Here is a 26,236-nt window from a genome sequence, read left to right as displayed (position 1 = left end):
GCAAGAAAACAAATAACTCAATTAAAAATAGTCATTGCCTAATGGACTGGAATAAAAATTTCTCAAAGGAAGACATATAAATGACCAACAGACATTAAAAAAAATGGTTTAACCTTGCTAACCATTCAGGAAATGAAAATTTTAAATCAAAATAAGACATCACCCCTGTTAGAATGGCTTTATCAAAAAGAAGAAAATTGTATTAGCTTTCCATTAGTGTAACAAACTGAGATAATCAACTTAGAGGTTTATTTTGGCTTATTGTTTCATGAGTTTCAGTCTATGGTTGATTGGACCCTTTTGGTCCTGTGGCAGTGCAGCACATCATGATGGGGATCACATGGTGGAGCACAGCTATTCACCTCCTGGCAAGGAAAAGAAAGAGAAAGGGGTGGGTGTTATGGGATTCCACAGTATCCTTAAGGGCACCATCCTTGACATGGACTACCATTCCATTTCCCCTCTTAAAAGTTTCCATTAGCTCCCAAGAGCACCGAGTTGGGGACCAAGCCTTTAATACATGGTCTTTTGGCCGGTATTCCAGATCCAAATTAAAGTGCTTTACAAGTGTTGTAATAAAAGGGAACCCTAATAACTTGTTCAGTGAGAATATAAATTAGTGTAGCCATTGTGGAAAACTGTGTGGAGGTTGCTTAAAAAACTGTAAACAGAAGTGCATATGATCAAACAATCCTCCTTCTAAGCATATATCCAAAGAATTTGAAATCAGAATGTGAAAGAGATGTCTGCATTACCTACCATGTCATTGTAGCCAAGATAAGGAATGACTTATTCATTATTGAGTGGGTAAAGAAAATATGTATATATACACAATGGAATACCGTTCAATCTTAAAAATGAAGAAAACTGTTATCATTTGTCTCATGAATGAACTTGGAGGACATAAAACTAAGTGAAATAAGCCAGGTATAAATAAACACTTTACAATCCTCATTATATGTAGAAACTAAAAGTTAAACTCCTACAAGTAGAGAGAGGGTAGAGTGGTGGTTAGCAGAGGCTAAGGGATGTGGGGTAAGAAATGGAGAGTTGTCCTGGGGTTGTAGCTCAGTGATACAGTGCTTGCCTAGCATGTGTGAAACACCGGGTTCAGTTCTCAGCACCACATATAAATCTATCAACATCTAAAAAATGTTTTTAAAAAGGGTGGAGGGTTGGTCTGAGGGTATAATGTTCAGTTAGGAAGAATATGTTTTTGAGAGCTATTTCATAGCATGCTGATTACAGCTAATGTGTATTTCAAAATTGTTAAAAGTAATTTTCAAATAAGTAGTGAGTTCCTGAATATAGCTTAATTTAATTATTCCATCATATATATGTCAAAACATATTATGCCCTATAAATAAATACAATATTTGTCAATTAAAGTGTTTTTTCAAATAGACAAAGAACTTGACTAGACGTTTCTCAAAAGCAGGTAGACAAATGTCTAATAAGCACATGAAAAAATGCTCAACATTATTCTTCCTTAGGTAAATGCAATTCAGAATTACAGTGAGATACCACCTCAAACTCATTAGAATACTACTATTAAGAAAAGAAAAAGCAGAAAATAGCAGTGTTGGCAATTGTGTAGAAGATTTGGAACCCTGATCTACTGTTGGTGGGAAAGTAAAAGGATATGTCAGCTGTGAAAAACAATGTGGCAGTTCCTCAAAAAATGAAAACTACAAGTGCCATATAATCCAGCAATTCTACTAATGATTTTATACACAAAAGAATTAAAAGTAGGGTCTTAGATATTTGTAAACCCATATTCATACCAGCATTATTTACAGTAGCTAAGACAGAGTAGCAACTCAAGGGTCCCCCTCAACAGACGAATGAATAAGCACAATGTATATCTGTATAAAAGCATATTAAAAAGGAAGAAAGTTCTGCATATTGCTGCAACATGAATGATCATTACACAAAGTGAAATAAAAGTCATAAAAAGATGAATACTATATGATTCTACATACATGAAGTATTTAGAGTAATCAAAATTAGGACAAAGGACAAAGTAGGATAGTAGTTGCCAGGGGTTGGGAGAAAGGGAGGGGTGTAGCATTGTTTAATGGGTATAGAATTTCAGTTTTTGCAAGGTTAAAAGAGTTTTGGAGTTTTGGAGATATATGATGATGATGATGGTTCCATACCATTTAATACCACTGAACTGAATACTTATATTTAAAACAACATTGAGCCCACATTAAAACAGTTAAATTGGTAACTTATGTTGTATCCATTTAAATACAAAAAATTATTGGGGGAAAAAGAATATTGGGAAATTGCAGAATGATGTTTTAGAGCAATTTCATAAGAAGTATGAGTAGGAACAAATATAGGCAATAGTTTCCTAGGGTTGAGGTTTGATAAACAGCAGTTTTCTTTGAAAAATTAAAAACATTTCAGTGCAGGTGCTGGTGAAATGTAAAAAGCAACAGATAGTCAGGCACAGTGCTGCATGCCTGTAATCCCAGCAGTTCCAGAGACTGAGACAGGAGGATCTTGAGTTCAAAGAAAGCCTTAGCAAAGGTGAGGCACTAAGCAATTCTTTGAGGCCCTGTCTAAATAAAATACAAAATAGGGCTGGGGACGTGGCTCAGTGGTTGAGTTCCCCCTGAGTTCAATCCCCAGTACCAAAAACATAAAAACCAGAAGATAACTGCTCAGATCTGAAGAATGAGAGAGTAAATGAATTAAATTTTTAAATACATATTTCCTAGGAGGGGGGAACTGGATGATAAGATCCTGAACTAAAACATTGCTAGTAAAAAGAAGGAAATGGATTCAAGGAAATATTTTAGATGGAAAATTGGTAGGACCTGATGTCCGGTAGGATCTATGGGAAATCAGAAACAAATAGGAGATAAGAATGATGCTTAGGTTTTGGCTTCAAGGAAAGCGAAGATTCATTTAGTATTCATTTAATAAATGGTTTATTGCATATGTACCATATGCCAAGTACAGGTCTGTTTGGGGATCTAGCTGTAAATAAAGCAAAGTCTTACCTAAAGCTTACCAAAACTTATATACCTAACAAAATGAAATTAATGATGAGTAATTTCTGCCCAAAATCTGTATTTCTTTTAAAACTTTGTGATACAAGTATATAGTATGGGAGACAGGAGGCAACATTATGTGACATTGCACAACAGATAGACAAGCCAAATAATAATCCAGTTGACCCTTAAACGTTTGTCTTGACTGCCCACCTCACCTCACTCTGTATGAAACTGAACTTAACATGTACAAAAAACTCATCTCCTTACTCATATTATCACCCATTATTGACCCAAGCCAAAACCTGTTTATTTCAGTTACTATTTAAATGATTCTTTGAAACCATCAGATCAATTGATCTGATACATTGAGATTTTTATGAACTTTTTAACTATTCAAAAGAAAAGCATTTTTATAGTGAATAGCATCAGATTTGTTCTTCTAATTTGTTAGTTAAGAAGTCTTTTTGCTGTTGGAGTATACTTTCTGCCCATTGTCTTGATTCTACCCCTTTTGGCCTTATCCACAATACTTGGATCATCAGGTACAGAGTGTCTCTTAGATTTTTATCACCCCACTTCTGCCCCATATTAGTTCCTTCTCTTCATCTTAAAAACATGTTTAGATATTCTCATTGAAAAAATGTATATATTTTTTCAGACCCTACACCCCCCTCAAGCTTTAGCTCCTTCTTCTTCCTCTCTTTTCTTTCCTTCCTTCTTTCCTTTTCTGCCTTTCTCCTTTCTTCCTTCTTTCTTTCTTTCTTTCTTTCTTTCCTTTCTCCTTCCTTCCTTCCTTCCTTCCTTCCTTCCTTCCTTCCTTCCTTCTTTCTTTCTTTCTTTCTTTCTTTCTTTCTTTCTTTCTTTCTTTCTTTCTTTCTCTCTTTCCTTTCTTTCTCCCTCCCTCCGTCCCTTCCTTCCTTTCTTTTTCTTTCTTTCTCTTTCTTTCTTTCTTTCTTTCTTTCTTTCTTTCTTTCTTTCTTTCTTTCTTTCTTTCTTTCTTTCTTTCTTTCTTTCTTTCTTTTTCTTTTCTTTTCTTTTCTTTTCTTTCTTCCCACCCTCCCTCGCTTTCTTCTTCCCTCCCTCCCTCCCTCCCTTCCTTCCTTCCTTCCTTCCTTCCTTCCTCCCCCCACCTAAACTTTTTAGAGTGATCTATGCTAGTTGACTCTACTTCTTCATCTTTTATTCATTCAACTCAAAGTTGACTTCTATCTACTATGTGATTAAAGTTGAACCTAACTGTTAAAAATCAGAGTATAATTTTGGTAAGATACTACACTATGTCATGTCCTTTAATTTTCACAGCACTTCTGGGGTTAGTATTAGTCACGTTTTGCAATTGGAGTGTGAAGGCACTTGTCAAGAGTCATTTGGAAATGATAGAATATTTGACCCAAGACCTTCGGATGATAAATTTAGGTTTCTTTGGTGTTTGTTTTCTTAAAATATTGTTGCTGATTCTTGACCTCCTTTATGTACTTTATTACCCAAACTAGAAATTTCAGCAGTGGTGTTTTTTCCTTTTCCATTTTCTTTATCCTCAAGTCTATGTGGTCAGCAGTTCTTATCAATTCTGCTGAAAGTACATTGCATTTGTTACTTTAATTTCCATTGCTACTGCTCAAATAAAGGTCTTAACTTCTTTTCCTTGGAACTTTGATATATGTCTCCCTTCTCAAGTCTTCAGGTCTAACCTGCCATGCATCCACACCACTGAAAATACAAAGACATCAAAGTTGTTTCTTTGAACAATCCTCTACCTATGTCTATAGTGGTTTTCTTATTGCCATCAAAGTGAAGTCCAAATATCTTAGCCTGCTAGTTTAAGGACTGATACAACCTACTTCTATTAAACCTTTTTTTCCCTTACTACTTCTTTCCCAGACTTAGAACAGATAATTCAGTTTGATTTTTTGAATTATTTATTTTTTTAAATATTCAACTCCTCACTTGAGTTTTTCTCCACTTAATATTACAAATGCCCTTCCCATATACATATTCTACCACATTAATCTTTCTTCGTGTGAAGACTTGCACAAACTAAATTATTCTGTCCTTTATTCTCCAGTAGCATTTGTTTACACTTATATCTCTTAGACTAAAAAAGACATATTTGTAACTAAATATATCTTCCTTTTAAATTGGAATTTCTTTTTTTAAATTTATTTATTTTTATATTGTAAAGAAATAGGATACATCTTGTTTCTCTTTGTACATGGAGAGGCATACCATTTGTGTAATCATACATTTACATAGGGTAATGGTGTTTGATTCATTCCATTATTTCCCCCCCACACCCATCGCACCCCTCTTTTCTCTCTACACAGTCCCTCCTTCCTCCATACTTGCCTCACTCCCACACCCCATTATGTATCATCATCCACTTATCAGCGAGATCATTCATCCTTTGGGTTTTTGAGATTAGCTTTTCTCACTTAGCATGATATTCTCCAATTTCATCCATTTGTCTGCAAATGCCATAATTTTAATGTTCTTTATGACTGAGTAATATTCAAATGTATATATATATACCACAGTTTCTTTATCCATTCATCAATTGAGGGGCATCTAGGTTGGTTCCACAATCTGCCTATTGTGAATTGAGCAGCTATGAACATTGATGTGGCTGTATCTCTGTAGTATGCTGATTTTAAGTCCTTTGGGTATAGGCCAAGGAGTGGGATAGCTGGGTCAAATGGTGGGTCTATTCCAAGTTTTCTAAGGAATCTCCATACTGCTTTCCAGAGTGGCTGCACTAATTTGCAACCCCACCAGCAGTGTATGAGTGTACCTTTTTCCCCACATCCTCGCCAACACCTGTTGTTGCTTGCATTCTTGATAATCGCCATTCTAATTGGTGTGAGATGGAATCTTATGGTAGTTTTGATTTGCATTTCTCTTATTACTAGAGACGTTGAACATTTTTTTCATATATCTGTTGATTGCTTATAGATCTTCTGTGAATTGTTTGTTCATATCCTTAGCCCATTTGTTGGTTGGGTTATTTGTATTCTTGGTGTAGAGCTTTTTGAGTTCATTAAATATTCTGGAAATTAGTACTGTATCTGAAGTATGAGTGGCAAAGAATTTCTCCCACTCTATAGGCTCTCTCTTCACATTGCTGATAGTTTGCTTTGCTGAGAGAAAGCTTTTTGGTTTGAATCTATCACAGTTATTGATTCTTGCTTTCATGTGCTATGGGAGTCATGTTAAGGAAGCCTGATCCTAAGCCGACATGTTGAAGTTTTGGACCTACTTTTTCTTCTATAAGGTACACGATCTCTGGTCTGATTCCAAGGTCCTTGATCCATTTTGAGTTGAGTTTTGTGCAGGGTGAGAGATAGGGGTTCAGTTTCATTCTGCTGCATATGGATTTCCAGTTTTCCCAGCACCATTTGTTGAAGAGGCTATCTTTTCTCCATTGCATATTTTTGGCACCTTTGTCTAGTGTGAGAAAATTGTATTTATTTGGGTTTGTGTCCATGTCCTCTATTCTGTACCATTGATCTACCTGTCTATTTTGGTAACAATACCATGCCATTTTTGTTACTATTGCTTTGTAGTATAGTTGAAGTTCTGGTATTGTAATACCCCCTGCTTCACTCTTCCTGCTAAGGATTGCTTTAGCTATTCTAGGTTTCTTCTTCCAGATGAATTTCATGATTGCTTGCTCTATTTCTGTGAGGTACATCATTGGGATTTTAATTGGAATTGCATTGAATCTGTATGGCACTTTTGGTAGTATGGCCATTTTGACAATATTAATTCTTCCTATCCAAGAACATGGGAGATCTTTTCATCTTCTAAGGTTTTCTTTAATTTCTTTCTTTAGTGTTCTGTAGTTCTCATTGTAGAGGTCTTTCACCTCTTTTGTTAGATTGATTCCCAAGTATTTTATTTTTTTTGAGGCTATTTTGAATGGGGTAGTTTTCCTAATTTCTGTTTCAGAGGATTCATCACTTATGTATAAAAATGCATTGGATTTATGAGATTGATCTTATATCCTTCTACTGTAATGAATTTACTTATGAGTTCTAAAAGTTTTCTGGTGGAATTTCCCTGTTCCTCTAAATATAAATCATGTCATCAGTGAACAGGGATAGTTTGAGTTCTTCTTTTCCTATTTGTATCCCTTTAATTTCCTGGTTTGTCTAATTGCTCTGGCTAGAGTTTCAAGGACAATGTTGAATAGAAGTGCTGAAAGAGGGCATCCCTGTCTTGTTCCAGTTTTTAGGGGAATGCTTTCAGTTTTTCACCATTTAGAATGATATTAGCCATGGCCTTAGTGTAGATGGCCTTTTACAATGTTAAGGAATGTTCTTACTCTCCCTATTTTTTCTGGTGTTTGAGCATGAAGGGATGCTCTTTTTTATCAAATGCTTTTTCTGCATCTATCAAAATAATCATGTGATTCTTGATTTTAAGTCTGTTGATATGGTGAATGACATTTATTGATTTCCAGATGTTGAACCAACCTTGCATCCCTGGGATGAAACCCACTTGATCGTGGTGCACTATCTTTTTAATATATTTTTGTATGCAATTTGCTAAAATTTTGTTGAGAATTTTTGTGTCAATGTTCATTAAGGATATTGGCCTGAAATTTTCTTTCCTTGATGTGTCTCTGTCTGGTTTAGGTATAAGGGAGATACTGGCTTCATAGAATGAGTTTGGAAGGGTTCCTCCTCTTCTATTTCATGGAATACTTTGAGAAATATTGGAATGAACTCTTCTTTAAAGGTTTTGTAGAACTTGGCTGAGAAGCCATCTGGTCCCAGACTTTTCTTTGTTGGTAGACTTTTGATGACTTCTTCTATTTCATTACTTGAAATTGACGTATTTACATTGTGTATGTCTTCCTGGTTCAGTTTAGATAGTTCTTATGTCTCTAGAAACCTGTTGATATCTTTGAGATTTTCTGTTTTGTTGGAATATGGATTTTCAAAATTGCTTCTAATTATGTTTTGTATTTCAATAGTGTCTGTCATGATACTTCCTTGTTCATTCTGAATTCTAGTAATTTAAGTTTTCTCTCTCCTTCTCTTTGTTAGTGTGGCTAAGGGTTTATCAATTTTGTTTATTTTTTCAAAGAACCAACTTTTCATTTTGTCAATTTTTTCATTTTTTTTGTTTCAATTTCATTGATTTCAGCTCTGATTTTAACTATTTACTGCCTTCTACTACTTTTGGTATTGCTCTGTTCTTTTTCTAGGGCTTTGAGCTGTAGTGTTAGGTTGTTGATTTGTTGATTTTTTTTCTTCTTTTATTGAATGTGCTCCATGAAATAAATTTTCCTCTAATAACTGCTTTCCTAGTGTCCCGGAGATTTTGATATAATGTATCTTTGTTCTCGTTTACCTCTAAGAATTTTATTTCCCCCCTGATGTCTTCTGTTACCCATTCATCATTCAATAGCGTATTATTTACTCTCCAGGTGTTGGAGTAGTTTCTAATTTTTGTTCTGTCATTGATTTTCACTTTCAATCCATTATGATCTGATAGAATACAAGGTAGTATCTCTATCTTCTTGTATTTGCTAACAGTAGCTTTGTGGCATAATATATGGTCTGTTTTAGAGTAGGATCCATGTGCTGCTGAGAAGAAAATGTATTCGCTCTTTGTTGAATGGTATATTCTATAAATGTCTGTTAAGTCTAAATTATTGATTGTGTTATTAAGATCTATGATTTGTTTGTTCAATTTTTGTTTGGAAAATCTGTCCAGTGGGAAGAGAGGTGTGTTAAAATCATCTAGTATTATTGTGTTGTGGTCTATTTGATTCCTGGAATTGAGAAGGATTTGTTTGAAGTACATGGATGAGCACTCTTTGCAGCATTTATATTTATGATTGTTATGTCTTGCTGATTTATGCTTCTCTTAAACAGTATGACATGTTCTTCTTTATCCCTCTGACTAACTTTTGCTTGAAGTCCACATTATCTGATATGAGGATGGATACTCTGGCTTTTTTGCTAAGCCCATGTGCATGGTATGTTTTTTCCCATCCTTTCACCTTTAGTCTATGGGTATCTCTTTCTATGAGATGAGTCTCTTGTAGGCAGCATATTGTTGGATCTTTCTTTTTAAACCAATCTGCCAGTCTGTCTTTTGATTGATGAGTTCGGCCATTAACGTTCAGGATTATTATTGAGATATGATTTGTATTCCCAGTCTTGTGGCTCATTTTTTTTTTTTTGACATGACTTGGTTTCTCCTTTATTTGGCTATCCCTTTAGGGTAGTTCCTCTCTTTGCTGACTTACATTGTTGTTTTTCATTTCTTCCTCATGGAATATTTTGCTATAATGTTCTATAGTGCCAGTTTTGTATTTGTAAATTCTTTTAACTTTTGTTTATGATAGAAGGATTTTATTTCATCGTCAAATCTGAAGATAAGTTTTGGGTTTAATAGTCTTGGTTCAAATTCATTTTCTTTCAGAGCTTGAAAAATGTTGTTCTAGGCCTTTCTAGCTCTTATGATCTGGGTTGAAAATCTGCTGATATCCGTATTGGTTTCCCCCTGAATGCAATTTGTTTCTTTTCTCTCATAGCCTTTAAAATTCTGTCTTTATTTTGTATGTTAGATATTTTCATTATAATGTGCCTTGTTGTGGGTCTGTTGTTATTTGGAGTCCTATAAGTCTCTTGTACTTGATTTTCCATTTCATTCTTCAGATTTGGGAAATTTTCTGATATTATTTCATTGAATAGATTTTTATTCCTTTGGTTTGTTTCTCTGTGCCTTCCTCAATCCCAATAATTTTTAAGTTTGGCCTTTTCATGATATCCCATAATTCTTGTAGATTCTGTTCATGATTTCTTACCATCTTCTCTGTTTGGTCAACTTTGTTTTCAAGATTAAATATTTTGTCTTCAATGTCTGAGGTTGTGTCTTCCAGGTGTTCTATCCTATCAGTCATGCTTTCTATGGAGTTTTTAATTTGTTTTATTGTTTTCTTCATTTCAAGGATTTGTTTGTTTTTTTCAGTATCTCTAACTCTTCATTGAAATGATCTTTTGCTTTCTGCATTTGCTCTTTTAACTGTTGATTTGTGTGATTGTTAATACAAGCCTGCATTTGCTCTTTCATCTCATCGTTTGCTTCTCTGATCATTTTAATTATGTACATTCTGAACTCCCTTTCTGACATTTCTTCTGCCATGATGTCATTGGATTTTATTGATGTAGCATCTAAGTTTGTTTGGGACATTTTCTTCCCTTGTTTTCTCATATTGCTCAGGTATCTACCCCTCTAGTAGTGAAACTCTGAGATATTGCAGATTTCCTCTAGTGACTTATAGTGTCCCTATAGATTTCCAAGAACTCACCTTCTAGCCTTAAGTAGCCTGAAGCCTTGGTGGAACTTGATAATGCAGTGCTTTCCAAGGAAGCTGCCCCTCTAGGGGTGGTCGCCTTCAGGTGGGGTATATTCCCTATCAGTGGGCAGAGGCGCCTCCACTTGTTCACTGATGGTCAGTCAAAGGGGGATTAGTTGCAGGCTGGGGCATGGCTGGTCGGGGCCTGTGTCCCTGGTTCTTCCACCCTGGTGGGAAAGCCTCCCCCGGTGGGGAAGTCTCACTGGGCAGCTCTCCTCCGAGAAGTTCCCTTCCATCCAGAACTACCGCTTGGGCTGGGCAGCCCTCCTCTGGGACGTTCCCAGTGGTCCGGACCTACCTCCTGGCCCAGGGAGCCTTGCCCTGCGATTGAGTCTCTCCCTGGGCAGTCTACCTCTGCGACGTTCCCTGGGATCCGTAACTACCACCTGGGCCAGGGAGACTCATCCTGCGCCGAAGTCTCTCACTGGGCAGCCCTCCTCTACAATGCTCCTGGTTTTCCGAATTCCTGGCTCCAGCAGGGGAGTCTTGCTGGGCAACTCTACTCCACAAAGTTCCCTGTGTTCCAGGACTACCGCCCTGTCTGGGGAGCTTCACCCAGTGGCAGAGACTCATTCCGCAGCTCTGAGTTGCTCCCGAGTCTCTCAATACCTCTTCTTGAATCCTAAGTCCTGGAGTGACATGAAATGCAGTCACCCTCTAGTCTGCCATTAGAAACCACCGTAATTTTTTTATGGTTCTTATTGGTACCTTATAATCATTCATAGACGGGTGAGTCATTGTGACATATTCGTACCTTCACATAACATAATTTGATCACTCTCATTCCTCAGTATCCTCCCCTGCCCTCCCCTTTTTCCTCCCTCTGGATTTCATTCTGTTTACATGAACCCTTTTTTCCCTCTCTCTAGCTTCCACATATGAGAGAAAATATTCAGCTCCTGACTTATTTCACTTTGCATGATGTCCTCCAGTCCTATCAGTTTGCCAGCAAATGATATAATTTCATAGAATGGGAGTTTCTTAAATGCTAAACCCATATTTTATCTCTGTATTCCTAACTTTTAACTTGTACCTCAGCATAATAGGCAGTTCGTCAATGTCTGCTTCAATGAACATCTACTTCAATTATAAGCTTGCTATAATGACAGTTACATGTTCTAAATTTTGTCTCAAACATTTTGGTTATCATCTTCTCCAGAAGTTTTCTTTGATCCCTCCCACCTCCAATAAGTTAGGTACTTTCCTCTGAATTTACTTCTTTTATTACTTATCATTCAAATAATTATCTTTATAGTACTTATGAAGAAGACATAGACTATCACACAGGTTCAGGTGTTGTGGTGTAGAGTAGGGATTTATAAATGTTTGTTGAATGATAAAGGGAATAAATGAATGCATATACAGCTTAAATAGAATTTTAAAAATTTTAGGTGTTTTTAAAATTCTGAATAAATAGCCCCTCTAGATTTAAAGAATTTCCGAGCTTCCATGACTGATACCAAGATATTATCTATTCTCATCAGCAAATACTAATGAAAAAAAGAGAATTGTTTATCTCATTTTTTAGAAAACGCTGTTCCTAACCTGTTAGATGTCTGATAAGAAAATGTGAAGAGATTGGGAGTTCCTTATACATAATTAAGTACCTCATTCTTGCAGATACTTCAATAATTCATATTTGGAATATACTTTTTTCAATAAATTGGCATTTTAGATACCTCCCTTTAAAGATGTTGTGGTTGTAGGATTTCATTTTGTAGGATTGTAAAGATTTGGAGATTTTATTTTTTATGATAGCAGAATGAATATTGGGTTATAGAGACACATGGAGAAAGTAAAATTCACTCAGTATGAGATAAGATCATATTGTTATGAAAAGAGTATATTATTTGATTGAAAACTGAATTTGGAGAAGGAAGGTAGATGAGGTACTGTAAGATATAAGGGATGAGAAAAGAAAGAAGGAATATTCCCTTTTATTCCTCCCCCATGTCCCTTATCCTGCTATTTAACCTCATGCCGCTCATGGAGAGGTGAATCCTATGCAGAACTAAGGGAGAAGTGAATCCTAGGCAAAACTGAGTGAAGGGTAAGATGATAGCTTGCTGAATAGAGGATGCACGGTTTGTCATGCTGGACTTTTGTTCTTCCACTTGCCTGTGAACCTGACTAAACATTGATCCTCCACCTCTTTAAGAAAAAAACACAAAGTTAAAGGGAAAGTCACACTCTGGATATTTGAAATTTATGAGCAGTTGTCTTAGGATGTTGTTTGAAAAGGAAACTTTCTCACTCCTTTAAAATAAGAAGGCGTTTTGAATTCTTAAACTGTTGAATAGCTTAAACCAGGAGGAGATCTGGCTCTACAGAAGAAAATACTAAGGGACGGTTAGGATTGTGTGTAGAACCAAGACTTTTATGAGAAATAGTGGTAGAGTGAGAATAGCAAGTTAATGACTTAAGGCAAAGACTAGTCATTAATACATAAACAAGTGTATTTCTTTTACCTTGTCTATTCAAAAAATTAGAAGGACCGTCTCAAAGATGAGAGAAAAAAATGTAATTCTGGGCATTAATACTTGAGTATAGCCAGGAACGGTAGCACAAACCTATAATCCCAGTGGCTTGGGAAACTGAGGCAGGAGGATCACAATTTTGAAGCCAGCCTTAATAATTTAGTGAGGCCCTAAGCAACTTATTGAGACCTTGTCTCAAAATAAAACATAAGAAGGGCCGAGTGGTTAAGTGCCCCTGTGTTCAATCCCAGGTACAAAAACAAAACAAAACAAAACTTGAGTATGTCCAAGAAAGAACTGCTCAAGGGGAGCATTTCAAGTCAAAGGGAGTAAATATTTTGACTTCCTCATATGAAACTTTTAGATTGATTAGATCAATAGTTTTTAAAATTGTTCCACAGGTTCCTGAGAACCTTCAGAGGTAGCCCAGCTGTCAAATATGGTGGGGCAGGGGCAGGCAAGTCCAAGAGCATTAGGTTCCTCCCTGTTACTGTATTCTTGCATCAACCAGAATAGTCATGCTTTTATTCACTGTATATATGCATTATATATTATATGTTGTAATTTTATGTAATATTTTGCTTGGACCTGGGGAAAAAAGTTGGAAAATCTTGGATGAGAGATCTATATGCGCCTTTCCAGCTTTAAAATCTATAATTTGATAAGTTGCTGACCTCTAACATCTCCCAGCTAAGTTTTATGAACCTTTGATTCTGTTTCTCTTAATGCTTTTCTGCCAAATATTTATCTATAAGTTAGACTCTTCTGCTTAGACTAAAGGATCAAATAGTTTCTCTACTTTTGCAATTTAAATACATAAGTGCCATATTTTAAAAGATAAATTATTTAACTTATTAAATAGACTTTGGCTATTTAATGAACATAATACAGAGAAGCATTTAGCCAGATACCTCCCTTGTACCCTCTTTTTACCTAGAGCATGAATATTTCTGTACTCATAACCCATTTCAAATGTTTTAGATATCAATATTTTGTAATCATATTCTAACCTAGAGATTAACATCCTAGTTCATATTTTGAAGGTGATATTTTCAATCCAAGAAGAAAATAATTACAATAATATTATTTAACATTAATAAATATAATAGTATATGAGCTGTAATATATAGATTATGATTTCAAACCAATTTAATGCAATTTTGTTGGATTAAATGGTCCTGTGTCAGCTTTGTTGAAATATTCCCAAAATTGAAAACTTGAGACTTAATAACCCTTCATTTAACACAGAACTTGTATGTAGAGAGCTTTTCATGTTATCTTTCAATAACACCAGGGATCGTGTACCATTTCTGTCTTATTTCACTAATTAGTGACAAGTTTGAAAATACTACCATTAGCTGGGCAGATTAATGCACACTTGCAATCCCTGCAACTTGGAAGGCTGAGGCAGGAGGATTCCAAATTTGAGGCCAGCCTCAGCAACTCAATGAGAGCCTGTTTCAAAATTTTAAAAAATTTAGAAAGGACTGGGGATGTAATTCAGAAATAAAATATCCCTGGGTTCAAACCCTAGTACCAAAAAAAAAGGCTGCCTTTGCTTCTACCTGCCAAATATAGATTAGTCTGAGCTTTTTGAGAGCCTTAGCTCACTTTGACTCTGATTTTTCCAGTTGTACCCATTTCCTTATTTATTGAGCACTTAATTGTATACTGTAGGCTAAGGATAAAACAAAGATACCTGTCTTTATTGAGTTTTTAGGCATCCTTCATTTTTTGTCAGTTTCCATCCTTTGGTTTACAGGTTTTATACCAAGATTAGAAATGTTTATGAGCCTAAAAATAAAAAATATTAAGCATTACTCTAGTAAAGGTGACTTCTTATTTGATAAAACTTTTATAAAACTAGTGTCTTACTGTGATTCTATAACTTTAAAATTTGATATACTGAAGTCAATATAAATCTAATCAGGACTTTTCTTAAATAGCAAAGCACGGATGTTCATATGGTTAGTGATAGCGATGGAGATGACTTTGAAGATGCTACAGAATTTGGGGTGGATGATGGAGAAGTATTCGGAATGGCATCATCTGCCCTGAGAAAATCTCCAATGAGTGAGTATTAATAGTTCTTTGGGGCCAGCATTATAATTCTCCCTTTTAGTGCACAAACTTGGAAGTAATAATGAACTTAAAAATTTCTTACTGACCCTTTGGTTTGGAGAGAAAAAATATAATGAGTGGTCATTCTTCATTAGAATCAGAGCCTTTTGAATTTCGATTTTATTAAGCCCAGAAATTCTCAACACACTGGTAAAAATTACCAAAAAGGGAATGTAACTTTTATTTCATATGTATATTTCTGACTCTCTCTCTTCACTTGAAACTTAGAGATTGAAGAGGCAACTGTAATTTCTGTAACTAGTACTTGTTCCCCACATCTTGTCAGAGATATCAGTGTGAAGAATAGTAATACTACTTTTTCATTTACTGGTACCTGTCTTTGGAGGGGGGAAAAAAAAAGTGAAGTAAATGTGCCATCTCTCTAATGTGCACTTATGAAATGCATACTATAGAATAACAAGAAATGCTATATGCAAAATGATCATTAAAGTAAATTCATAAATGACTTCTCTGCTCCATGAAATTAGGAAAGTCCTGTGGACATAAATAGATGTGATATTTACATAAAATTGATAATTTTTAAACCTTTATATAATTTAATCACAAATGTCTATTTCAAGAAAACATGGAAATCCTAATTGATAACTGGCACATATTTTAGATGCTTAGCAGGATTGTGTCTTTTGATTTCCAAAATTTATGAGCTTGGAATTTTTTAAAGGTTCTTTTTGATTCTGGTTTGATGAAATCTTCTAATGTATGTTGAGTTAAAATGTCCCCTCAGATATATCACAGAAGCTAAAACTTAATTTTATTTCCTCTTTATTGATTAAATATATTTCTTATATGTGGGATTAGATGTTATGTGGTTTGTTTTTGTGTCTATTTGTTTTGTTTTTTTTTTGTTTTTGTTTTTTCTTTTGTTTGTTTTTTAGTGCCAGAAAACGCAGAAAATGAAGGAGATGCCTTATTACAATTTACAGCAGAGTTTTCTTCAAGGTAGGGTTAGGACATTAACTATATAAAATTAATGTTCTTTTATGCTACTGTGGTTTTTCCCCCTAGGGCAGTTTTAATTATAAATTATTTAAAATTTCCCCTCAAAGGATATATTTATCAATTTATACAGTGCTGATAGAAAAACACATTGTTCAATGTGAGGTAACTAATACACCATTAATGCCACTTCAGAGATGTATTCAAATTATCACTGTGTCTTCATAGAAGTTTAAGAAATTGATTTCTAGTTTTAATATATTTATTATATTCCCCAAAGGACTAGGATTCAGGATGCTGATTTTTGGTGTATCCTAGAATAGACAGAAAAAACACACACACACAATTCTTTAAAACAATGATATGTAAAAGGATAATTCTAAAATTTTTAAGTGGAAGTGAATATTTTTCTTTTGACTTTTCTTTTAATTCTTTAGCATTTCTTCTTTTAAACCTCTAATATAAATGTTTTATGTACTTGGGGGAGTCTGCTGAGGTGTTGAAATATAAAGAGGCTTCCTATTTAACCTTCAATTTTGATGTAAAGTATACTTCTCTTCACTGTTATTTTGTGATGAAATATAATACTGAAACTATAAGAAACCATTTCCCCTTTTGCATTGGAATTTTCAAATTAAATGAACTAAAGTGAGAAGTTAAAGCTAACATGATAGTGTAATGTTATGAAAGTGAGTAACCAAGAATTTGCTTCTTGAAATGACATGATTTCATAGCTTGTTTGCTTGCTTGCTTGCTTGCTTGCTTGCTTTTTTTTTTTTTTTTTTTAATTTTTTTTTTTTTCTTTTTTCTTTTTGGTACTGGGAATTGAATCCAGGTGTGCTCTACCAGTCATCTACACCCCCAGTCCTTTTCATTTTTATTTTGAGACAGAGTCTAGCTGACTTGTTAAGACTGGCTTCAAACTTGTGATACTCATGCCTCAGCCCCCTGATTTGCTAGGCTTATAAGTATGCACAACCACACTAAGCTTATAGCACTTTTTAAATCTACTTGCTAGATAGTGTTCAAATACATTAGTATAGACCAAGAAGAATTCAAAAATTTAATGAATCCTTTTTCAGTTTTAAAAAAATGGTTTAATATTTGGTCTGCGCTAGACTTTAGCCCAACATTTACTTAGCTCATTGATTAGACTTGAGAAATTTTGAAATGAATTTGAAATGTATCTTAACTAATAGACTTAATTTTTCCTATAGATATGGTGACTGCCATCCTGTATTTTTTATTGGCTCATTAGAAGCTGCTTTTCAAGAGGCCTTCTATGTGAAAGCCCGAGATGTAAGTGCAATTTTGTCTTTTCTGTTTAAAAAATGCATCCCACAGGTTTACCACTAGGCCTGAGGCAATGCTTAATGTTTTCTATTTTTGTTTTGGGATTGAAGTCTTGATTTTGCTTCTGGTTCATCAAAGGACCTAATCTTCATCAAGATGCTCATTTGAAAGGGGACATTAGTATAATAGAATACTGCTGGACTTTGTAAAAGACCTTATCAAATTCTGTACTAGGGTATTTTTTATAGGGGAAAAGGCAAACACACTTACAAGGGACCAGGCTATAAGTTTGTATTCTTTTAGCTACATGAATGACAAGTTTTTGATAAAGAATTTGTCCATCATCTTTTCTCAAAATAATTATTCTGTGTAATAATTATCTGTGGGGCATACATTCCAAGACCCCTAGTAAGTATCTGATAGTACCAAATCCTATATACATACACATACAGGTTAAACATCACTATTCCAACAATCTGAAATCCGAAATGTTCCCAAATCCAAAAATGAAGTGTTTCCAATTTCAGATTTTTGGATTAGGTATGTTCAACTGGTGAAGTCCCTCCAAATTTCCTCCAAATCTGAAAAACTACAAAATATGAAACATTTGTGGTCCTAAGCATTTTGAATAAGAGATACTCAACCTATACTATGTTTTTTCCCTGTACATGCACTCCTACGATAAATGTTTGTTTTGATACTGAGCATTGAATACCAGAGCATTATGCATGCTGTGTACCTACCACTGAGTTTTATATACCATGTGCTCCTTTTTCCCCCCAGTAGTTTCCAAATTAAGCACTGTAAGAGATTAAAACGATTATAATAGACCTATTATAACAATTTGCTATAATAAAAGTTACATGCATATAGTGTGTGTCTGTCTGTCTATCCATCCATCTTCTCTGAAAATATCTCATTGTACTTTCACCTTTTCATTTAAAGGAAGCACTTTACAGCTTCTCTCGTATATCAAAATGGACCAGGATCACTGCTCTTGCTCTTTTGGGCCATTGTTAAGTAAAATAAGGGTAACTTGAACATAAGCACTGCCATGACAGTCTCATAACCAAAGTGGTTACTGGATGAATAATAGGCAGGTAGCATGTATAGCATGGATATTCTGGATACAGGGATGATTCACATCCCAGGCAGAAAGAGCCAGATTGTATGAGAATTCATCAAGCTACTGAGAAGGGCACAGTTTAAAACTTATAAAGTGTTTATTTCTGGAATTTCCTACTTAATATTTCCAGACACTATTCACTGCAAAGGCCAGCTAATTCATATATCTAGCAAATGCAGCCATTTTCTCCTCAAAAGTCACTGTGAGAAAAATAGGATTCTTTCTAAGGTACACTCATACATTGCTGGTGGGGTTGCAAATTAGTGCAGACACTCTGGAAAGCAGTATGGAGATTCCTCAGAAAGCTTGGAATGGAACCACCATTTGACCCAGCTATCCCACTCCTTGGCCTATACCCAAAGGACTTAAAATCAGCATACTACAGAGATACAGCCACATCAATGTTCATAGCTGCTCAATTCACCATAGCCAGATTGTGGAACCAACCTAGATGCCCTTCAGTTGATGAATGGATAACGAAACTGTGGCATATATATACAATGGAATATGACTCCGCCATGAAGAATGATAAAATTATGGCATTTGCAGGCAAATGGATGAAATTGGAGAATATCATGCTAAGTGAGATAAGCCAATCTCAAAAAACTAAAGGACAAATGATCTCGCTGATAAGCAGATGAGGACATATAAGGGGAGGTAGGAGGGGTTAGCGTTAGGGTTAGGGTTAGGTTTAGGGTTAGGGATAAGGAGGGTGGTAAGAATGGAGGAAGGAAGGACTGTATAGAGGGGTGGGAGGGGTGGGGGGAAGGGAAAAAATAAGAATAAACCAAACAACATTGCACTATGTAAATTTATGATTTTTAATTAAAAAAATAAAGTAAAAAAAAAAGAAAAATAGGATTCTTTCTTAAACAGAAATGGGTTTTACGCTCTTGAAATCAAATAGATCAAAGATCATAATAGGAATTGAGAAGGCATTTTGAGCAAGAAGATTCTAATCACTCTATTTGTATGTTGACTCTGCAATCAAGACCTAAGTAATTGCTCCTGCCTATCTGTATAGTTTCAACTCTTGCCATTCCCTTTCTGCCATTAATGTCCCTCCAAAACTCATGTTGAAAAAAAATTTTTTTCAGGGTATGGAAGATTGAACCCACGGACACTTAACCCCTGAGCCACATCCCCAGCCCTTTTGGTTTTTTATTTCAAGACAGGGTCTTGCTAAGTTGCTTAGAGCCTCCCTAAATTGCTAAGGCTGGCTTTTTGTTGTTGTTCTAATTAGAACTATACATGACAATAGAATGCATTTTGATACATTATACATAATGTGGAGTATAACTTCTCATTCTTCTGGTTGTACATGAAGTAGAATCACACCAGTCATGTAATCATATATGTCCATAGGGTAATAATGTCTGATTCATTCTATTACCTATCCTACCCCCATACCCCCTCCCCTCCATTCCTCTCTGCCTAATCCAAAGTATCACTGTTCTTCCCTAGCTCCCCTGCCCTTTTTGTGACCTAGCAACCACATATCAGAGAAAACATTCAGCCTTTGTTTTTTTGGTATTGACTTTATGTTGTTTAACATAATATTCTTCAACTCCATCCATTTACATGCAAATGCCATAATTCATTCTTCCTTAAGGCTAAGTAATATTCCATTGTATGTGTGTGTATATATATATATATATATATATATCTCACAGTTTCTTTATCCAGTCATCTGTCAAAGGGCATCTAGGTTGGTTCCACAATCTGCCTATTGTGAATTGAGCAGCTGTGAACATTGATGTGGCTGTATCTCTGTAGTATACTGATTTTAAGTCCTTTGGGTATAGGCCAAGGAGTGGGATAGCTGGGTCAAATGGTGGGTCCATTCCAAGTTTTCTAAGGAATCTCCACACTGCTTTCCAGAGCGGCTGCACTAATTTGCAACCCCACCAGCAATGTATGAGTGTACCTTTTTCCCCACATCCTCGCCAACACCTATTGTTGCTTGTATTCTTGTTAATCGCCATTCTAATTGGGGCTAGATGGAATCTTAGAGTAGTTTTGATTTGCATTTCTCTTATTACTAGAGATGTTGAACATTTTTTCATATATCTGTTGATTGCTTATAGATCTTCTTCTGTGAAGTGTCTGTTCATTTCCTTAGCCCATTTGTTGATTGGGTTATTTGTATTCTTGGTGTAGAGTTTTTTGAGTTCTTTATATATTCTGGAAAGTAGCGCTGTATCTGAAGTATGAGTGGCAAAGATTTTCTCCCACACTGTAGGCTCTCTCTTCACATTGCTGATAGTTTCCTTTGCTGAGAGAAAGCTTTTTAGTTTGAATCCATCCAATTTATTGATTCTTGATTTTACTTCTTATGCTTTGGGAGCCTTGTTAAGGAAGTCGGGTCCTAAGCGAATGTGGTAAAGATTTGGTAAGGCTAGCTTTGAATTTCTGATCCTCCTGCCTCAGCCTCCCAACCCACTGGGATTACAGGTATCTGCCACCACACCTGGCCTCATGTTGAAATTTAATTGTTATTGTAGCAGTGTTGAGGGTTGGTACTTGTAAAGGATGATGAGGTCCTGGGGGAACTGCTCTCACTGAATCAGTTGCTACCCTCATCTCTGGAGTGGGTTAATTATTGCAGAAGTTTGGACCCCTCTCTTCCCCTTTCCTCTCCTGCTTTCTTCCCATATGATGTCTTTTACCATGTTATGATGTGGAAAGGAGGCCCCTCAACAGATGTAGCAATAGTGTACCTTTTGTATTCCACCATGATCTTAGTCTTCTTTCATGGTCCCCTACTGCCAGGAAAATGTCCTTTATCCTCTTTTTTACTTGGATTACTCCTACTCTTCTCTGAGACTTAACCTCTTAGCTCCTCTACTTTTCTCCTTTTGACCCTTTCTACTCCTTTAGTATATTCCAGTGAAATCCTTTGTTCTTATTGTTGAACTTAAACAGATTGTTTATAATTATCCATTCTATATATTACTTGCAAGATTTGATTTTCTTTTGTTAGGAACTGTCCTTTACATCCCTGCACAAGTATCGACATGATACATTTGTAATGAATAAAGGAAAAAGGAAGGGAGAAAGGAAGAGTTAATGTATAGATGAAGTAGAGGGGAAGGTGTTATAATTAAAGAAGTCAAGGAATTTTGAAAATAGAATTAAAGTGTGCCTCTGAGTCTTCTCTATGCTAATTTAAGTTAAATTTAGATAAAAAGAAATCAAATTTTTTAACATTAAATTCCAAAATGATTATTAGTAATCAAAGTTAGAGTTATGTCTGACAGATAATCAAGTAAATTAAGAAACAAATTGTTCTTTACCCTTAGCGTAAGGATGGAGTAGCCCTTAACAATTAAATCTGTATAAATAACTATTATTTTTAAGGAAATGCATTGTTCTATTTATGTTTATGGATTTCATAAATGTAGGTATGTAAAAAATGCTACAAAGCAAAGACAATGCTTTCTAACATCTATTAATGTTTAACTTTCTGATATATGCTCTTTGCATTTTTATGGTGTTTGAGTAAATATGTTTATGGATATTTAATAAAATTGAGTCATTATAATCCTATTATAATAGGTTTTTACCTTATAATATTATATAACCATTTCTTCTATATTTTTACAATATTTTAACTTTTTACTATTTAAACAATTCACTATAGAAAGCAGTAGAAATAATACAGTAAACATCCAACTCCCCTATACCTAGATTTACTAATCATGACATTTTTTGCCATATGTGCTTCTTCTATACGTAGGCATCCCAAATCCTGAAAAGAATTTTAAAGTCTTAATGCTTCCAAAAGTTTGTTACAAGCTAACAAAACAATATTTGAAATTTAATTATTTACATTTGGATTTATAATTTTGATGAATATTTTTATGATGAATTTTTATTTTAGTTCTTTTGTGATGAAAAATGGCAACTGTTGACGTGACGCTTAATAAATTTTTTTTCTTTTTTTTTATTGTAAACAAATGGAATACATGTTGTTTCTCTATTTGTACATGGAGTCAAGGTATACCATTTGAGTAATCATAAATTTACATAGGGTAATGTTGTTTGATTCATTCTTTTATTTTTTTCCCTTCCCCCCCACACCTCCCACCCCTCTTTTCCCTCTATACAGTCCTTCCTTCCTCCATTCTTACCACCCTCCTTATCCCTAACCCTAAACCTAACCCTAACCCTAATGCTAACCCCTCCTAACCCCCATTATATGTCCTCATCTGCTTATCAGCGAGATCATTTGTCCTTTAGTTTTTTGAGATTGGCTTATCTCACTTAGCATGATATTCTCCAATTTCATCCATTTGCCTGCAAATGCCATAATTTTATCATTCTTCATGGCGGAGTAACATTCCATTGTATATATATGCCACAGTTTCTTTATCCATTCACCAACTGAAGGGCATCTAGGTTGGTTCCACAATCTGGCTATGGTGAATTGAGCAGCTGTGAACATTGATGTGGCTGTATCTCTGTAGTATGCTGATTTTAAGTCCTTTGAGTATAGGCCAAGGAGTGGGATAGCTGGGTTAAATGGTGGTTCCATTCCAAGCTTTCTGAGGAATCTCCACACTGCTTTCCAGAGTGGCTGCACTAATTTGCAACCCCACCAGCAATGTATGAGTGTACGTTTTCCCCACATCCTCGCCAACACCTATTGTCGCTTGTGTTCCTGATAATCGCCATTCTAATTGGGGTGAGATAGAATCTTAGTGTAGTTTTGATTTGCATTTCTCTTATTACTAGAGATGTTGAACATTTTTTCATGTATCTGTTGATTGCTTGTACATCTTCTTCTGTGAAGTGTCTGTTCATTTCCTTAGCCCATTTATTGATTGGATTATTTGTATTCTTGGTGTAGAGTTTTTTGAGTTCTTTATAGATTCTGGAAATTAGTGTTCTATCTGAAGCATGAGTGGCAAAAATATTCTCCCACTCTGTAGGCTCTCTCTTGACATTACTGATAGTTTCCTTTGCTGAGAGAAAGCTATGTAGTTTGAATCTATCCCAGTTGTTGATTCTTGCTTTTATTTCTTGTGCTATGGGAGTCCTGTTAAGGAAGTCTGGTCCTAATGCAACAAGTTGAAGATTTGGACCTACTTTTTCTTCTATAAGATGCAGGGTCTCTGGTCTGATTCTGAGGTCATTGATCCATTTTGAGTTGATTTATGTGCAGGGTGAGACATAAGGGTTTAATTTCATTCTGTTGCATATGGTTTTCCAGTTCTCCCAGCACATTTGTTGAAGAGGCTATCTTTTCTCCATTGCATATTTTTGGCACCTTTGTCTAGTATGAGAAAATTGTATTTATTTGGGTTTGTGTCCATGTCCTCTTTTCTGTACCATTGATCTACCTATTTTGGTACCAATACCATGCCGTTTTTGTTACTATTGCTTTGTAATAGAGTTGAAGATCTGGTATTGAGATACCCCCTGCTTCACTCTTTCTACTGAGGATTGCTTTAGCTATTCTTGGTTTCTTATTCTTCCAGATGAATTTCATAATTGCTTGCTCTATTTTTGTAATGTACATCATTGGGATTTTAATTGGAATTGCATTGAATCTGTATAGCACTTTAGGTAGTATGGCCATTTTGACAATATTAATTCTGCCTATCGAAGAACATGGGAGATCTTTCTATCTTCTAAGGTTTTCTTTAATTTCTTTCTTTAGTGTTCTGTAGTTCTCATTGTAGAGGTCTTTCACCTCTTTTGTGAGATTGATTCCCAAGTATTTTATTTTTTTTCGATGCTATTGTGAATTGGATAGTTTTCCTAATTTCTTTTCAGAAGATTCACCACTTATATATAAAAATGCATTGGATTTATGAGCATTGATCTTGTAACCTTTTACTTTACTGAATTCACTTATGAGTTCTAAAAGTTTTCTGGTGGAATTTCCAGGTTCTTCTAAATATATAATCATGTCATCAGCGAACAGGGATAGTTTGAGTTCTTCTTTTCCTATTCGTATCCCTTTAATTTCTTTGGTTCGTCTAATTGCTCTGGCTAGAGTTTCAAGGATGATGTTGAATAGAAGTGCTGAAAGAGGGCATCCCTGTCTTGTTCCAGTTTTTAGGGGAATGCTTTCAGTTTTTCACCATTTAGAATGATATTGGCCATGGGCTTAGCATAGATGGCCTTTACAATGTTAAGGAATGTTCCCACTATCCCTATTTTATCTAGTGTTTTGAGCATGAAGGGATGCTATATTTTAATCAAATGCTTTTTCTGCATCTATTGAAATAATCATGTGATTCTTAGCTTTTAGTCTGTTGATATGGTGAATGACATTTATTGATTTCTGGATGTTGAACCAACCTTGCATGCTTGGGATAAAACCCACTTGATCATGGTGCACTATCTTTTTAATATGTTTTTGTATGCAATTTGCCAAAATTTTGTTGAGAATTTTTCCATCGATGTTCATTAAGGATATTGGTCTGAAATTTTCTTTCCTCGATGTGTTTCTCTCTGGTTTAGGTATCAGGGTGATATTGGCTACATAGAATGAGTTTGGGAGGGTTCCCTCCTCTTCCATTTCATGGAATACTTTGAGGAGTATTGGAATGAGCTCTTCTTTAAAGTTTTGTAGAACTCGGCTGAGAAACCATCTGGTCCCGGATTTTTCTTTGTTTGTAGGCTTTTGATGATCTCTTCTATTTCATTGCTTGAAATTGATTTATTTAAGTTGTGTATGTCCTCCTCATTCAATTTAGGTAATTCATATGTCTCTAGAAACTTGTTGATGTCTTCAAGGTTTTCTGTTTTGTTGGAGTATAGATTTTCAAAATAGCTTCTAATTATGTTTTGTATTTCACTCGTGTCTGTTGTGATATTTCTTTGTTCATTCCGAATTTTAGTATTTTGAGTTTTCTTCCTCTTTGTTAGTGTGGCTAAGGGTTTATCAATTTTGTTTATTTTTTCAAAGAACCAACTATTTATTTTGTTAATTTTTCTGATTGTTTCTTTTGTTTCAATTTCATTGATTTCAGCTCTGATTTTAACTGCTTCCTGTCTTCTACTATTTTTGGTGTTGGTCTTCTCTCTCTTAGGGCTTTGAGCTGTAGTGTTAAGTCGTTTATTTGTTGATTTCTACTTCTTTTGTTGAATGCGCCCCATGAACTAAATCTTCCTCTAAGAACTGCTTTCATAATGTCCCAGAGATTATGATATGATGTGTCTTTGTTCTTGTTTACTTCTAAGAATTTTTTAATTTTCCTCCTGATGTCTTCTGTTATCCATTCATCATATAATAGTGTATTATTTAATCTCCAGGTATTGAAGAAGTTTCTGTTTTTTATTCTGTCATTTATTTCTAATTTCAATCCATTATGATCTGATAGAGTACAAGGTAGTATCTCTATCTTCTTGTATTTGCTAACAGTAGCTTTGTGGCATAAGACATGGTCTATTTTATATAAGGATCCATGTGCTGCTGAGATGAAAGTGTATTCGTTCTTTGTTGGATGATATATTATATATATATCGGTTAAGCCTGAATTGTTGATTGTGTTATTGAGATCTATGGTTTCTTTATTCAGTTTTTGTTTGGAAGATCTATCCAGCGGTGAGAGAGGTGTGTTAAAGTCAGTCACCTAGTATTATTGTGTTGTGGTCTATTTGATTTCTGTAACTGAGAAGGATTTGTTTGACGTACATGGATGAGCCACTGTTCGGGGCATAGATATTTATGATTGTTATGTCTTGCTGATTTATGCATCCCTTAAGCAGTATGTAATGTCCTTTATCCCTTCTGACTAGTTTTGGCTTAAAGTCCACATTATCTAAAATGAGGATGGATACTCCAGTTTTTTTGCTTTGTCCGTGTGTATGGTATGTTTTTTCCCATCCTTTCACCTTTCGTCTGTGGGTATCTCTTTCTATGAGA

General features: G+C 35.2%; 1 protein-coding gene across 1 annotated transcript in view; it reads left to right on the top strand.

Annotated features, from left to right (window-relative positions):
- Window positions 1-26,236, top strand: part of FAF1 (Fas associated factor 1) — a 488,868-nt gene that overhangs the window by 323,809 nt on the left and 138,823 nt on the right. Inside the window, exons 10-12 of the mRNA XM_079154561.1 lie at window positions 14,804-14,930; window positions 15,875-15,938; window positions 17,153-17,234. Coding sequence (XP_079010687.1) covers window positions 14,804-14,930; window positions 15,875-15,938; window positions 17,153-17,234 — 273 coding nt within the window. The remainder of the gene's footprint in view (window positions 1-14,803; window positions 14,931-15,874; window positions 15,939-17,152; window positions 17,235-26,236) is intronic.

Source organism: Sciurus vulgaris, assembly GCF_902686455.1.
Source record: "Sciurus vulgaris genome assembly, chromosome: 1".
Lineage (NCBI taxonomy): Eukaryota > Metazoa > Chordata > Mammalia > Rodentia > Sciuridae > Sciurus > Sciurus vulgaris.
This window is presented reverse-complemented; position numbering and strand designations above follow the sequence as displayed.